The sequence below is a fragment of the Heloderma suspectum genome, chromosome 3, assembly GCF_057233095.1.
Source record: "Heloderma suspectum isolate Gila_16-S chromosome 3, 16-S_ref, whole genome shotgun sequence".
In the NCBI taxonomy this organism is placed as follows: domain Eukaryota; kingdom Metazoa; phylum Chordata; class Lepidosauria; order Squamata; family Helodermatidae; genus Heloderma; species Heloderma suspectum.
This window is the reverse complement of record NC_139460.1, coordinates 110425233-110439355: the sequence shown is the minus strand read 5'-3', so window position 1 is coordinate 110439355 and position 14123 is coordinate 110425233. Positions and strand designations below refer to the sequence as shown.

Below are 14123 nucleotides of genomic sequence, written 5' to 3'. Positions count from 1 at the left end.
CATGCAACAGTGGTCTGAGATGGTACACGGTAGCTTCCTATGCTCCTTACTATACAGGGTCTCACTCTTCCATTAAATTTAGGTTGGCATATAGGGGACAGAATGCAGTGGAGCACATTTCTGTCTTCCTTCTCAGTCCAGGAAGCCTCCAGGTGGCCCCATAAGGACTCTCACTTCTTTTGGCTTTATTGTTGAGCATTTCTGTCCCTGATGCCATTCTTGATGTCTACAGACTAGCAATACTATCACACTGACCCTTTCTCATCCAGGGCGTAGTGTGCTCAGGTAGCATTGCAGTACTTTCATGCCAATGAGAATTTTCCTCTCAATGCAAGTAGCAGCTGCACAAGGTGGGGAGAGAGGTTCCGATCCAGATCAGGAGTAAAGAGTTATGCCCTCTATCCCTCCCCGCAGCTGCCATGTTCCCAGTCTGGATCAGACCCCCTGTGCCTGCTATTTACACAGCAATAATCAAAGCACTGCTAACTGCAAGGATGGTGTCACGCCTAGTTTTATCCATAAGGTGTTGTGGGGCAGGGCAGTGAGCCGGCTACAATTGCTGGCCGAGAGATCTAACTTTGCTCCCTTAGAAGCTAAAGGTCAATATGAGAATGGCCTTCTGTAAGTGATGAAATCCACAATATTTATCTCATTGATACCAGTGGGAGTTTTGCTGATGGTTGCTATGGATGCAGGATTTCATACCCAGGATATCGTGTTTTATTTATTACATGGCACTGAGAATAAGGCTATATTTTCTTTCTGCATCAATCTGTGCGTGCCTCTGCTTTGGGGAAGAGTTCTTTGTACAGGTCTGGGAAGCCAATGAGTTAGAAGATATGGACACAGGTGAGGGGGTCATTTTCTGGAACAGATATTCACAAAGCACATGGTACCCATACATGGTCCACATTCGTCTTCTGTCCATCTGCCCTGGAGGTGGAAGAAACCACCGGCTGGTTAAAACAAGTGCAGCAGCTTGCACATGCACTTTACTACTCTGGACATCTTATTTATTTATTTAGATTTGTGCCATGCCTTTCTGTCATAGGTTTTGGTATGTGTGATACTCCCTGTCCACCCCACCCCCCCAAATTGAAGCTCCTATTTCCAGTAACACATTTCCAGTGCAATCCTACAATATCTACTCAGAAGTAAACCCCATTGAGTTCAATGGGGCTTACTCCCAAGTAAGTGGGTATAGGACTGCAGCCTTAAAGTAACATAACACTGCAAAACAGGACCATGTGCTTTTGCAGCTAATTATTTAGACTGGGTTTCACCATTCGTCAAGGCCATACAATAGATTTAAGATAATCCAGCTAACACAGCAAATGGGACTTTAAGTGGCAAGAAGGCCAAGTCAGGCGTTCCTTATTTTGCCCTCAGTGCCTTGATTCACACTAGGAGAGGACTTGCTTAGTCAAAAATGCTGATCCTTCTGACTTCACTTCCAACAATAAGGTGAGTGACTCAGAACACCTTTCAGGTGTTTGTGCATTCCTAATAAGGAGGATGAGTTCATGGGATGGAGGGGGGACAGGAAGTTACACTGCAGAAGTGATGAAGGCTTTGAAAAATATATTTAGAAGGACTCACAAAGAAGGCCAAGTAGTCCAGTGGTATTAGAGATGCCACAGTGCATCTCGTGCTTAAAACTGGAGATGCTCTGTAATATCTTGTTCACTTATGAGGGGTGAGGGATCGAGAGGTAATGGCCTTCCCATCTAAATATACCATTGATCAAACAAACAAACAAACAAACCTCCCTGCCCATTGTGAGCATCTACAGGAAGTTCTGTTAGGACAAAGCAAATACTATTTTGCTTGTTTCCTTTCTTTTTCAAGAGAGTTGAAAGCACCTCCTATTTTCAGGGAGTTTTCTTCTGCATGACTTGCAGATACATTTGTGTTGTTGTTCCCTCACTGATCTTCTCAGCATCATTTTCCTTTGTCATCTTTTCCCTTGTAGTCCTCAACCTCTTTCTCCCCACACTACCATTTAATCCTAGTAGCTGTGGTGACCTTGGTGATTGTGTTGAAGATGTCATGAGGCTACATTGGAAAAGGTGATGTAATAAACCACATGGGTCACTGCAACCAATCAGATTTGATGGGGCTACTAAAGGCAAATGAAGTTAAGGCTTGCAAGGGTGAAGAAGGATGAGAGGAATAGAACAAAAGCCCCCCCTAACAGTAGCAAAACAGTGTTGATGTTTGGGGTGTGTATGTTTTCCAGCCATCTGTTAGGTTGGATCAAATGTTCTACTTAAAACCGAATATCAGACTTGGAGAATGTTCAGTGCAGTGCTGATTTGTTGCTTAGTAAACATAGAGGCCTGGCCAAAGGTCCTCTGTGCAAGTCCACAGCTCTGTACATATTTTCTGTCTTCTTCTCATGCAGATCAGAAATTCCTCATTACAAGAAGCCATGATTTTAATTTCCTGCTTCCTTTGTCTTGCAGGTCTCTTATGTAAAAGCTATTGACATCTGGATGGCTGTGTGTCTTCTCTTTGTGTTTGCTGCATTGCTTGAATATGCAGCCGTGAATTTTGTGTCAAGGCAACACAAGGAATTTCTGAGGCTTCGGAGAAGGCAGAGGAGGCAAAACAAGGTACAATCCCCTATTCTCAGCATGATGGCACTTGTTTGTTGAAATAATTGGTTGCATGCTTCTGATTTCTTCCCTTTGGTGGTACAAATGAGGTTAAATACCCATGTCTTCATTTCCTCAAATTTTGGGTCAATGGAAGGAGTTGAGAACTTAAAACAAGAGTTCTTTTGCTACCCGGGGGTTTTCCATTTTAACTCCTGTGAAATGAAGGCTTTTCACTTTTGCATAAGAAGTCCATGTATTCCTTTCTGTGGACTGATTGGAAGGGGCTTCATGCAAATCCATGAGACTTTTCAAACTTCAGGCTTGCTGTGAATATTCATTTCACCTTTAAGTTAAATGTCTTCTAGGCACTAATCCTCCTCATTTCTTTCTTTTTAGTACTGTGGCCTTCTAGTGGTGATGGACAGCCATAGCGTCAAGGCAGCTACCAACAATTTGCACTGCAGCAGCTAAAATGCCTTCAGCTCAGTGGAGGCTGCTGGCTCCATGTTAGTGGGGCAGTGAATCCACTCTGGGTTTCAGTCAGAACTCTAAAGGAGCTATCCAAGGTGCAAAGCACCTTGGATAGCTCCTTTGGAGTTTTGATTGGTTCTGACTGAAACCCGGAGTGGATTCACTGTCCCACTGCCTGGACTGCAGTGTATTGCACTGCAACTTTGGAAGTCATTTCTTGCCTGGAGTCCTCCCAACAAAGAGCTACTTATTCAGAATTGTTTCCCTCTTGACTTCCCTTTATGATATTTACTGAGCCATCCAAACCATATTATTTCAGCTATTAGTTTGACTTTCATAGTGAATTCCAATTGGTTTCCATTTGAATTGCTTCACATGGTTCATCCTGATGTTCTTCCTAACTGTCCCATTCTGATTTTTTGTGGTTTTTTTTTTTGCTTTGCTTTGTTCCATGTATCATTGCACCATTTCCATTCTTGCTGCTGCCATCTGTTCTGACAATTCTGGGAACAGGCACAGACTATGACTGTTGGGAATGAAAACATTGAGTCGGTACAGCGTGTGAATGGCTTGCAGACAAAAGAGTCATCAGCATACGGGGCAATGAATCAGACCAGCAGCAATCCAAGTTTGAGGGTAAAATGAGAGAGAGGTTGTATGAAACTGTCATCAACTGGCAATGACCAATATTCATGGCATCGCATATAGTTGGACTCTTCCATCAAACGAACAACTGCTCTCATTATGTGAACAACCCAGTATGTTTCTGCTCCTTGTACCCTGTGTGTCTCTTTGTTTCCCATTACCGCTTTCATGGCAATAGCAATGTCACTGCCTTTCACCATGGGCTAGAGCATGTACATAGGAAAGCTTAATTTAGTTCATTTTTACAACGTACATATGCTGCTAAACTTGGAGGTGGTGTCAAGTAAAGCTCTGACTCAGAGCTAAACTACACGCGATACTAACTGTATGAATTCGATGAGGATGTCTAGTTTTTTTCCAGCTTAAATAGCCACTACAGGGGGGAGGGATGGACAGGATTGGGACCATGGTGAGTAGGAAGAGGAGCTGGCACCACTGGTGCTGTTGGAGGCCCCTCCCCAGGTTAAAAAAAAAAACAGAGTGGAGGGAGGCAGGCAGGCAGGCAGGCAGGGTGGGCTAGCAAGGGGTGTCTTCAGACCGCCGGGCCAGGCTGGCCAGCCTTTGTCAAGTGAGAGACAGGAAAGCGGGGGATGGGTGGGTGGAGGGTTCAGTGTAGTGAGGGGTGTGGCAGTGGCAGGGGCCCATCAACAATGCTATGCTGATGGCCCAGTGGAGTCTGGCACTGTCCCTCCCAGCAGCTCTGAGCCCCAGGAGTAAAGCCTCCATTTGTGCCAATGTAGGCTTTCCTCCCACGGCTAATATCAGCCTCAGGCAGGGTGGAGTGTGATACTGACCACAATCATGGTATGGGGGAAAGGGGTTACACCCTCCCCCCCACCACACACACACACACACACACACACACACTATCCTTCTCAGTCCTGGTGGCTGTTAACTACAATGGGAAAACTAGACGCACTCATTATGTGCATACTAGCGTTGCGTGTAGTTTGGCCCTCAGAAAGCAGGGGAAAGTGGCTTTACCTGTCTAGAATGCTATCACAACTAGTTACTAGCATCATATCTGTGGTCTAAGGGGATCAGCCAGTGCCTTTTCAGATACCAATTGTGTGGGCATAACAGAATCTTCCCTGTCTGAACATCTAAAACACCGTGGGTTGGATCCAGGATCTGCCTTTGGCAAGAGGAAGGGACCTTCCATGAGAGGAAGGGCTCCATTCACAGAAGGTCTCTCTGCCTGATTTTTGGGGATCCCCCACATCAATGCTCACCCTGTTAAGCAGGGTCCCCTGACTCTCTGTCTAGCATTTTCAAGGGGCTGTGAGAAAGAGGGGGTAGGGAAATCCCCTTCCGCCAGCGCAGTTGATCTGGCTTAACTCTACATCCAGCTCCATATTTAGAATCAAATTTAAAAAGCCAGCTAATTTGAGAAGATGCCGCAGATAAATACACAGCATAAGAAGAGTCCTGATGAATCAAATCAAAGGTCCAGCATCCTATTTCCCACAGTAGCCCACCCGATGCCTCTTGCAAGCCCAAAAGAAGGGCTGGAGGGCAACAGTTGCTCCCTACTAAATGGTATTGATTGACATGCTGCCTCTGAGTATGGAGATCTCATGTAGCCCTAAAATGAAATAATAGAATAGAATCATAGAAGAGTAGGGTTGGAAGGGGCCTACAAGGCCATCGAGTCCAACCCCCTGCTCAGTGCAGGAATCCAAGTCAGAGCATCCCTGACAGATGGCTGTCCAGCCTCGTCTTGAATGCCTCCAGTGTGGGAGAGCCCACTACCTCCCTAGGTAATGGGTTCCATTGTCGTGTTGCTCTAACAGTCAGGAAGTTTTTCCTGATGTTCAGCCGGAATCTGGCTTCCTGTAACTTGAGCCCATTATTCTGTGTCCTGCACTCTGGGATGATCAAGAAGAGATCCTGGCCTTCTTCTCTGTGACAACCTTTCAAGTACTTGAAGAGTGCTATCATATCCCCCCTCAGTCTTCTCTTCTCAAGGCTAAACATGACCAGATTTTTCAGTCTCTCTTCATAGGGCTTTGTTTCTAGTTCCCTGATCATCTTTGTTGCCCTCCTCTGAACCCTCTCCAGTTTGTCTGCATCCTTCTTAAAGTGTTGTGCCCAGAACTGGACACAGTATTCCAGATGAGGCCTAACCAGTGCTGAGTAGAGGGGAACTAGTACTTCCCGGGATTTGGAAGCTATGCTTCTATTAATGCAGCCCAAAAGAGCATTGGCCTTTTTTGCAGCCACATCACATTGTTGGCTCATATTCATCTTGTGATTAGGGATGACAGAGAATTTCACCACGAATCTCGGGGAGGCCGAATGCCAGCGCATTCAGCCCCCTGAAATTGGTGGCGAAACGGTCTGCCCCCCCGCCCCTCCCCGGGACGGAACTTACCTTGGGCGAATCCTCCTGGCGGCGGCGGCTCCAGCGGCGGTGCGGCGGCGGCGGCTCCGGCGGCCGGTCTTCCGACCGGCTGCCACCGCCACCATTTCCAGTAAAAAAAAAAAAACGTGATTGGCTACGTAAAGATTTACGCAGCCTATCATGGCTAGATTTTAAAAAACTACCATGATAGGCTATGTAAATGTTTATGTAGCCTATCACAGCTGATTTAAATGGGGAAAAAAACGCGCGTATGAAAATGGCGGCGCCCATGGGCGCCGCCATTTGCGTTCCTTATTTTGACACATCTTAGTCTACGTAAACATTTACGTAGACTAAGACAGCGAAAATAAGGGGAACGCAAATAGCGTAGACGCTACGCTATTTGCATTCCCCATATTTTCGCCGTAGTTTACGTAGACTAAGACGTGTCAAAATAAGGAACGCAAATGGTGGTGCCCATGGGTGCCGCCATTTGCGTACGTGCGGGATTTTTTTCTTTTAAATCAGACGTGATAGGCTACGTAAACATTTACGTAGCCTATCACGGCTGACTGCAGGGACGCAAACAGCGGCGGCTACGGCCGCAGCCATTTGCGCACCCGGCCGGCCAGCCAGGATTTGGGGGGGAGGGACGGAGTGCATGAATGTAACATTAATCCCATTGAAATGATTTATTAACTTCAGCACTTACCGTTTCCTTTCTAAGACCCTGTAGGTAGGACAAGAGGGAAAATTCAATGCTGAATTGCAGGGAGCAGCGTAGCTTTAGGGAAGCACCATAGTTCTGTAGCGGATGACATGGTTTGCATGCAGAAGGTCCCAGGTTCAATTCTTGGCATCTCCAGTTTAAGAAATCAGGTAGCGGGTGATGTGAAAAACTTCTGCCTGAGAGAGCTGTGGCCAGTCAAATTAGCCAACACTAGGCTAGGCTAGTTGGATAAACAGCCAAACCTGGTATAAACCAGTTTCCTACCAGATGCCTACCCATCTCAGTTCAGCCCATGTGTACCTCTTTGTGTGATTCCTCAGTTGTGACAGGAAAACCCTCTGAACATGTTCACTGGCATGTTCTTTATTATTACAACTTCAAATTGTGACCTATCAAGTTGTATTTATGATAAACCTCCTATTTTGTTGTTGTTGCTTCCTGGGAATGAGAATGTGGTGGAGGAAAGTGTCACACACTTGGTAGACTCCAAAACATGTCTGGGGAGCTTGGCTTGGCTTGGCGGATCACAAGTTGTGTGTAAGAAGGTGTCCTTGGAAAAATAAGTTCCAGAGTTTAATCCAGGTGAGCCCTATACAGCTCTTTAGGGAACTCCTGTCAATTAATAAGCAAATGAAGATGTCTGGATTCCAGAATATCTACTTCAGTGTACGTGGAAGGCCCAGAATATGGGTAAGCAGCACATATTGACTGTATGCGGAAAGTATCAATCATTCTTTACTGCAGAGATGAGGAACCTGTGGTCCTCCAGATGTTGTTGGACTACAACTCCCATCAGATCATCCTAATCCATGCTGGCTAGGACTGATAGGAGTTGTAGTTTAGCATAATCTGGAAGGCCACAGGTTCCCTATTCATGCCTTACTGGATAAAGAGTAGCCTTAGTCAAGCGTTCTATACCTGAATAGGGCAAACATGCAAGGTGAGGGAGTTCTCCAGCCTCCCCCATCTCTATGGTTGTATTTGTTGCCCTCTACTCATGGAAGGTGACTGTCTGAAGAAAAGAGCCTCCTCTATCCATAGAGGATCTCCACATGAACGAGAATGCTGAAAAACACCTGAATATGACAAATGCTGATGTCAAATGCACTGCACATTAAAACAGTGTGGGCAGCAAACCTACAAAATCCAGTGGTACAGGATTAAACTGAATCAAAAACTGAACTCCAAGGACACTAATACTCTCACAGGGTGCTTCCAGACAGACAGTTTTTAATAAAGGTAAAGGTAAAGGTGTCCCCAACCAGTCGTGTCCGACTCTAGGGTGCGGTGCTCATCCCCATTTCTAAGCCAAAGAGCCAGCGCTGTCCGAAGACGCTTCCGTGGTCATGTGGTCGGCATGACTGAACATCGAGGCGCACGGAACGCTGCTACCTATCAAAATACACTGTGTAGCTATTCTATCTTTCCCTCCTTAATGGAGTTTTCTGGTAAGAAAAAAGATGAAAAGAAGCGGTGCAAAAATACGGGGAAATTATAAATGGAAGATGACAATGTCTGGACCCTGTGTAAAATTCTATGAATGACACAGGGCGATTGCCCAGTAAAAGCCTCATCTGGAAGCACCCAGTACTAAAACAAAAATTACTGAGCTCATCCTTGCTTTATTGGGAGCTGATTTTTTTTTTCCATTATGCCTCTGACAAGGTCAGTGAAAAATAATAATAAAATGCTGATTTTTGAGACCAGTGAGCTTTTGCATTATAAAGGAAGTATAAGCGTTTCTGATCAAAGCAAGAAACAAAGTGCATGCTGCAAAGCCTTCCTTATTCTGTTTTTCCTGAATAATTCAGTAAGCTATTGTCACATGTGGCAAGTCAGGCAGGATGCTGTCTATTTCCCAAAAGGCTGAGCATCATCACAACAGTGGGAGCCAACCTTTTAGAGTTGACAATGCTTATTCTGATAGCACTTGTGTTACATTAATGCACCAGACTGGTAACATCAAGAGAACCAGAGCACACTGGGAAGAAGATAGAATTAATTGATTTGTATATTGATGCCACAATATCCTGAGTGGGCACACCAATATGCAGAACAAATGCTCCAATCTACACATCATATACTGCAAGATCAGTTACTGTCAGGGTGGGAACTGAGCCCATAGAGTCCCAGAGCAGTTCTGATTCTGAGGGGGAACAGCAATCCATGGGAGAGGAGCTCACTCATCTCTCACAAGCACAGCAGCTGGCAGAGATTCCTCCTGCCAGCATTCCTGGGATAAATAGTGACCCTGGCAGTGAGAGAGTGCTGGAGGGGGGCTTGCTGGACATGACAGATGGAGGGCGCAGAAAGGAGGTGTACCGCTCGTTTGGCGCTCAAACAACAGTCGTGTCCTGAGGACCCAAGGGAAAGAGGGAAGATCTCTCCATAGCCCATAAGTTCAGAGTCTTCCCATGGTTCCCCTTCAAACGGGGACCAACTGCCTTACCTGGAGCTTAGGCTACTCTGCTATCTTTCCCCAGTGCTGTTCCTTGCTTAGTCACTAGTGATTAGTATCTGAAAGAGTCATAAAGGAATAAAGCCTCGGAAAGAATCCTCATCGTCTGTGTCCTGAGTTGGCTGTTGGAGGGGACTGCAAGAGGCAGCTAGGGCGCTCCTGACAGTTACCTCCTCTATACTATCATGATGATCCTGGGGTTTACTTTCTATCTCCAGTGGGCTCCTCTGCACCCATGACAAACACAGATAAAAAATTTGAATGATCCTGTGCACTTTCATATTATTAGTCATGAATCATCCCTCTACAGAAAAACATGGGATTGTGGATTTCCCTTTGGGGCCATGGCCCTTGCTATATGGAAAACGGTGAACATGCTTAATCTGAGAATAACAAGAGAAAATTAAGGGCTGAAAAGAGGTGTTGCTAGGCACTTGAGAGGCCCATAAGACACAAATCTGTATAACATTGGCATATGTTGATTTATATCTATATATGCAAATGTAGAAATAATTACTAGGATTTATTTAAATTTCACAGGAGGCAAAACCAGCCAACTAATTTATCATCCAAATAATCTGAAATAAAATATTTTTTTCAGTTAATTTTCACCCTGCCCCAGATCATTCCAAACCAATGGAAAAGGTGTTTTTTTCCCCTCAGCTTAATTACCATGCAAGGGGAGCTTTTTTGGAATGGGGAGAGAGGTGTAAACCCTTCCCTCCCACTCTGCAATCCCCCTTGAAAAAATCACTCCCTGCATGGCAATCAAGCTAAGCAAAAGAGACAATAAAGTTCCATTGGCACCAATAGACGCTCAGGGCTCTGGAGAATAGATCCAGGTCACTAGCTAGGGATGTACGGATTTTGTAAAATCCATTCCATCTGCATTTCAAGGATTGATTGTCAGGTGCCTTTCATTCCATTGTCCACTCATCGATGGAATCGGATTCCCCCCCCCCCAATTTTCATTGGCACAAATTTGCACTGCAAAAATGTGCAAATCCCTTGCAAAATGTCCAACGCCTCCCAGAATTCGCATTTTTGTGCTTTAGCCTATGGGAGACATGTGCATTTTTGGCCAGTGTTTTTTTTATTTTACATATTTTTCTACAACTAAATGTGCATAAAATTCTGGAAAGTTAAACAAAAAACCAACCAAAAAAACAGTCTGCAAGTCCATGGAATCTGTGTGACTCAGGAAAAGCCACTCCATTACGGAATCCACAACTCAGATTCATAGAAATCCAAACTCATTTGATTCCATTGCAGATTTCTCTGACATCCCTCACCCTAGGAAATAGTAACTTTTAAGAAGCACAGTAAGGCTTGGCAGAGACCTTTGGCAATGGTGAAAGCACTCCTCTCAGGAAGCCTGAACTAGCCTGGAGGCCAGTAATTGTTGCCTACCCCTAGCTTAGGAAATGTCATAGTAGGGGCTTAGGTACCCAGTCGTAAGCACAGTATACCCTCCAAACAGGCTGTTCCAACTTTATTGTAAACATTGCGGCAGCTAAGCAGAGCTGGGCTTTTACTTGCAAACCATGCCTTCCATTGACCAACTAGCTGTTTCTCCTGTTGCTCCATGCTAGGTTGCTGCCAGCAAATGGTTAACTTGCTAGTGCATCATCCATCAGGGCATTGAAATTTCCAGGTAGCATTACAGATGATTGCTCCTTCTCTTTTCCTCTCACCTCCAGCCTCCCAAATGCAACCTGAGTACGTGCTGCTAAATATGTCTTATCTGGACAAGAGATAACACAAAAAGCTGGGGCTATTTGTGTAAAGGAATGGCTTTAAGACTTAATTTTGTTGGAAATGAAACACCCATTTCCTACATATTCTCCGTAAATGCATTCTCATTTCCCCAAACCTGGATGTGCCTTGAAAACATTCTGTACTTCTGCCTCCAGTGGAAATGTTTGATAGTCCTCAAATCCTTGCAAATAGCACTTCGTGGCAAAACGTGCGCTGTTTGTTTTATGTAACGTGCTGCATCATGTGAATAATGGAAGTGCTCAAGGAAAACCCTTTTTTGCTGGGCTATTTTTAGCACTCACAATGCAAACTCAAGCACATGTGTTTCATTGCGAAAAAGGAGAACCCAAATCTGAATGGCTTCACAATTTCCCTTCTCTTTAACATCTTGTTTACTTAATGGAAGAAATCAAAGTTGGCTCTATCGGAGATAAATATCCCAGAGGTGTGCTGGTAATTTTTCTTCAGCCTTAATGGCACTTAAGCTAGCAGAATCTGAAGTGTGTGTGTCCCACGCATATGCACACAATTTAAACACTCAGAGTAATCCAGAAGTTCCTTGTGCACAAGGAAATTCCAATCCATACATGGAGTTTTCCTGTGCTCAAATGGAAAGGAACAGCTTCTTCCCTTGCACATCTCTCTATATACACAGTACAGCACTTGCCATTGAAGTGACTGGGAAAGTCCGTGCACATTATTATTGTTATATTGTCTATAGTGCTGAGATAAAAACTCTCCACTGAGGACATTTGCCTCAAATTGTAGACTGCAGGGAAGTGAGTGGTAGGGGGCCCATTGGCGCAAAATGCTCAAGCAAATTTCAGGGGTGAAGAGGACATTCATGGGCACTCACCACCATACAGTGCCTTTACCAGTAGCAATGCTACACAGTGTTGCTCCCAGCAGGGCTGAGGTAAAAGAAAAGTTGGCCAACAGCCAGTGCATACAGGAGTCACAAGGGAGGGTGTTACCTAGCAACCAGGTGGAGTGAAATAAGTTTGTTTTAACTTTGATTTCTTATGTATAAAAAGACTAGCATGTTCAGTACGTTTTCTGGTGGTAGTGGTGGTTTCATTCTGCAAAATGCCTGGCCTGATCTGCTGTGCTGTTGCATATTTCTGGCTGCCTTGCCAGGGGACTATGCCTTTATTATGCCTTAGTAAAGTTTGCCAAGCCTTTTGCTTTCTGGATTCAGTCTGCTTTATTCAGCCACTTCTGCTATTACCCCCCTCTTCACTGCCCATAGGGATGTATGAATCAGCACAACTCGAGCTCCCCGAAGTTCTCCAAATTCCATCTTGAAGCTTGTTCTGACTCAAAACTGTATCAGTCTCAGATTGCAAGCTTTACTTTTTTCTTTTTGCATGAAAATCCATGTGTATTTTCATGTGTATTTTTTCAAATGTACACATCCATTGTGTGTATGCATCCTATTTAATACATTTTTTTGGATCTGCAAATCACATTGCAGAAATGTATGGACTTTGACCACAGACCTGTGTCCATGTTTGGTCTGGAAAGTGCGAATTGAGAACTGAAATGAATTTCTCATAGATCTCTATAAATGATGTGGTACAATTGGGGGGGGGGCGATTTCAGTTCAGTTCTAATGGTTAAATAGTCTCATAACTGTACATGGCACTTTATAGACCAGCATAAGGAAAAGACCACTACCTGCCCCAAGAGCTACAAGCTCAAATTCAACAATAGGGGGTGGGGAAAGAAAGGCAAGGGTAACCAAGGATAAATGTGATCAAATGCAGTACACAGTGTGTACGAGACACATACATGTGATGCCAGGCACATGAATGAGCAACTGCACAAGCCTCATGGGATTCTTTCTTTTTTTTAAGGGAAAGATTATTGAGAAAGACAATAGAAATCATGATCATGGGCCATGGAAACCTAGGGCTAGTTCCCACTGAGGTCCTGCATCTGGGCTGTACCACTTCAGAGTGCAGGTGGGGGCTCACATGTCTGAATGAACACACACACACACACACACACACCCCTCCAGACAGAAAGCTAAAGCTGCCACCCTAAACCCACTAACCCAGGAGTAAACTCCTCTGAACTCAATAGGACTTACTTCTGAGCAGACATGTATTGGATTATGCTATAATGGTCAAAGAGAAGGATGCTAGCCTAGGCTTCTCCTGATACCTAGTTTTCCATGTATAGAGATTTATTTATTTATTTATTTATTTATTTATTTATTTACTTATTTATTTTTGGTGTGGAGTATTATTCTATCACGGGGATCCACAGTGGGAGTTGGAAAGTGGTAAACACTGCCAGCTCCAGTATTTTTAGAACCCCTTGGGCAAGACACCTTCAATGGGCCTCCTTCTCCCCACCATTGTCCCCAGCTGCTCTTGCTCCTCATCCTCTTTCTCATCATTGCTACTACTTGCGTGCTTGAAATGTAGAGATCCAGTGAGCGAGTAGGCAGGGCCATCTGCTGCTCGTCCTTCTCACCACTGCCATTATCTGGGCCAGAGTGAGAGGCTGGTGAATGAGCAGGTTGCAGTGATGAAGAGGAGCAACTCCAGGGAGCTCCTGTCAGTGGGTCCCTACTATGGTGTGGGTCCTCAGCAGGTGCCCAATCATGCCTACCTTAGATGCTGGCCCTGGTGGTAAAGCCCAGATACAGATTTATCACTCCACTGAGAACCAGGCATTGGAAAAATAATCTAAATCAGGGTTCTGGAAACCCAGTGTCTTTACTGTTGCAGGAGCAAGCCAAGATTTATTTAAAAGAATAATACCAGATAATCAGTATTAGTTTAAAAATAAATAGTCTTGTCAGGATCCACAGTCAGACATGAGGACAAACTATTCAGGTAGCCATGCCAGGTAGCCACAGTATGCAACACAGAGAGCTTTCTGCTTTATTTGCAGTTTAATCTCATGTAACCGTTAAGGATGTAATCTGTATTTCTTACCCCAGTGGGCTGTTACAGCGCATGGGCTGCTTATTTCTAAACTTAGAACTTTGTACAAGTGCCCAAGTGATACTCATCAGGCGGGGAAAGGGTTCTACTTCAGTTCACTGGGTTTGACGTACAATTTGCTCATAAACAGCAGGGAACACACCTCAGCTGTACTTTGCCA

At 44.7% G+C, this 14123-nt stretch overlaps 1 protein-coding gene across 3 annotated transcripts in view; it reads left to right on the top strand.

Annotated features, from left to right (window-relative positions):
* Positions 1-14123, top strand: part of GLRA2 (glycine receptor alpha 2) — a 200944-nt gene that overhangs the window by 170587 nt on the left and 16234 nt on the right. For 2 of the 3 annotated variants that reach the window (XM_084844159.1, XM_084844158.1), the window contains exon 8: positions 2466-2615. In XM_084844159.1, the coding sequence (XP_084700285.1) occupies positions 2466-2615 (150 nt within the window). Of the gene's footprint in view, positions 1-2465; positions 2616-3584; positions 3708-14123 lie in introns of all 3 variants that reach the window. The other variant, XM_084844157.1, reaches the window with a different exon arrangement.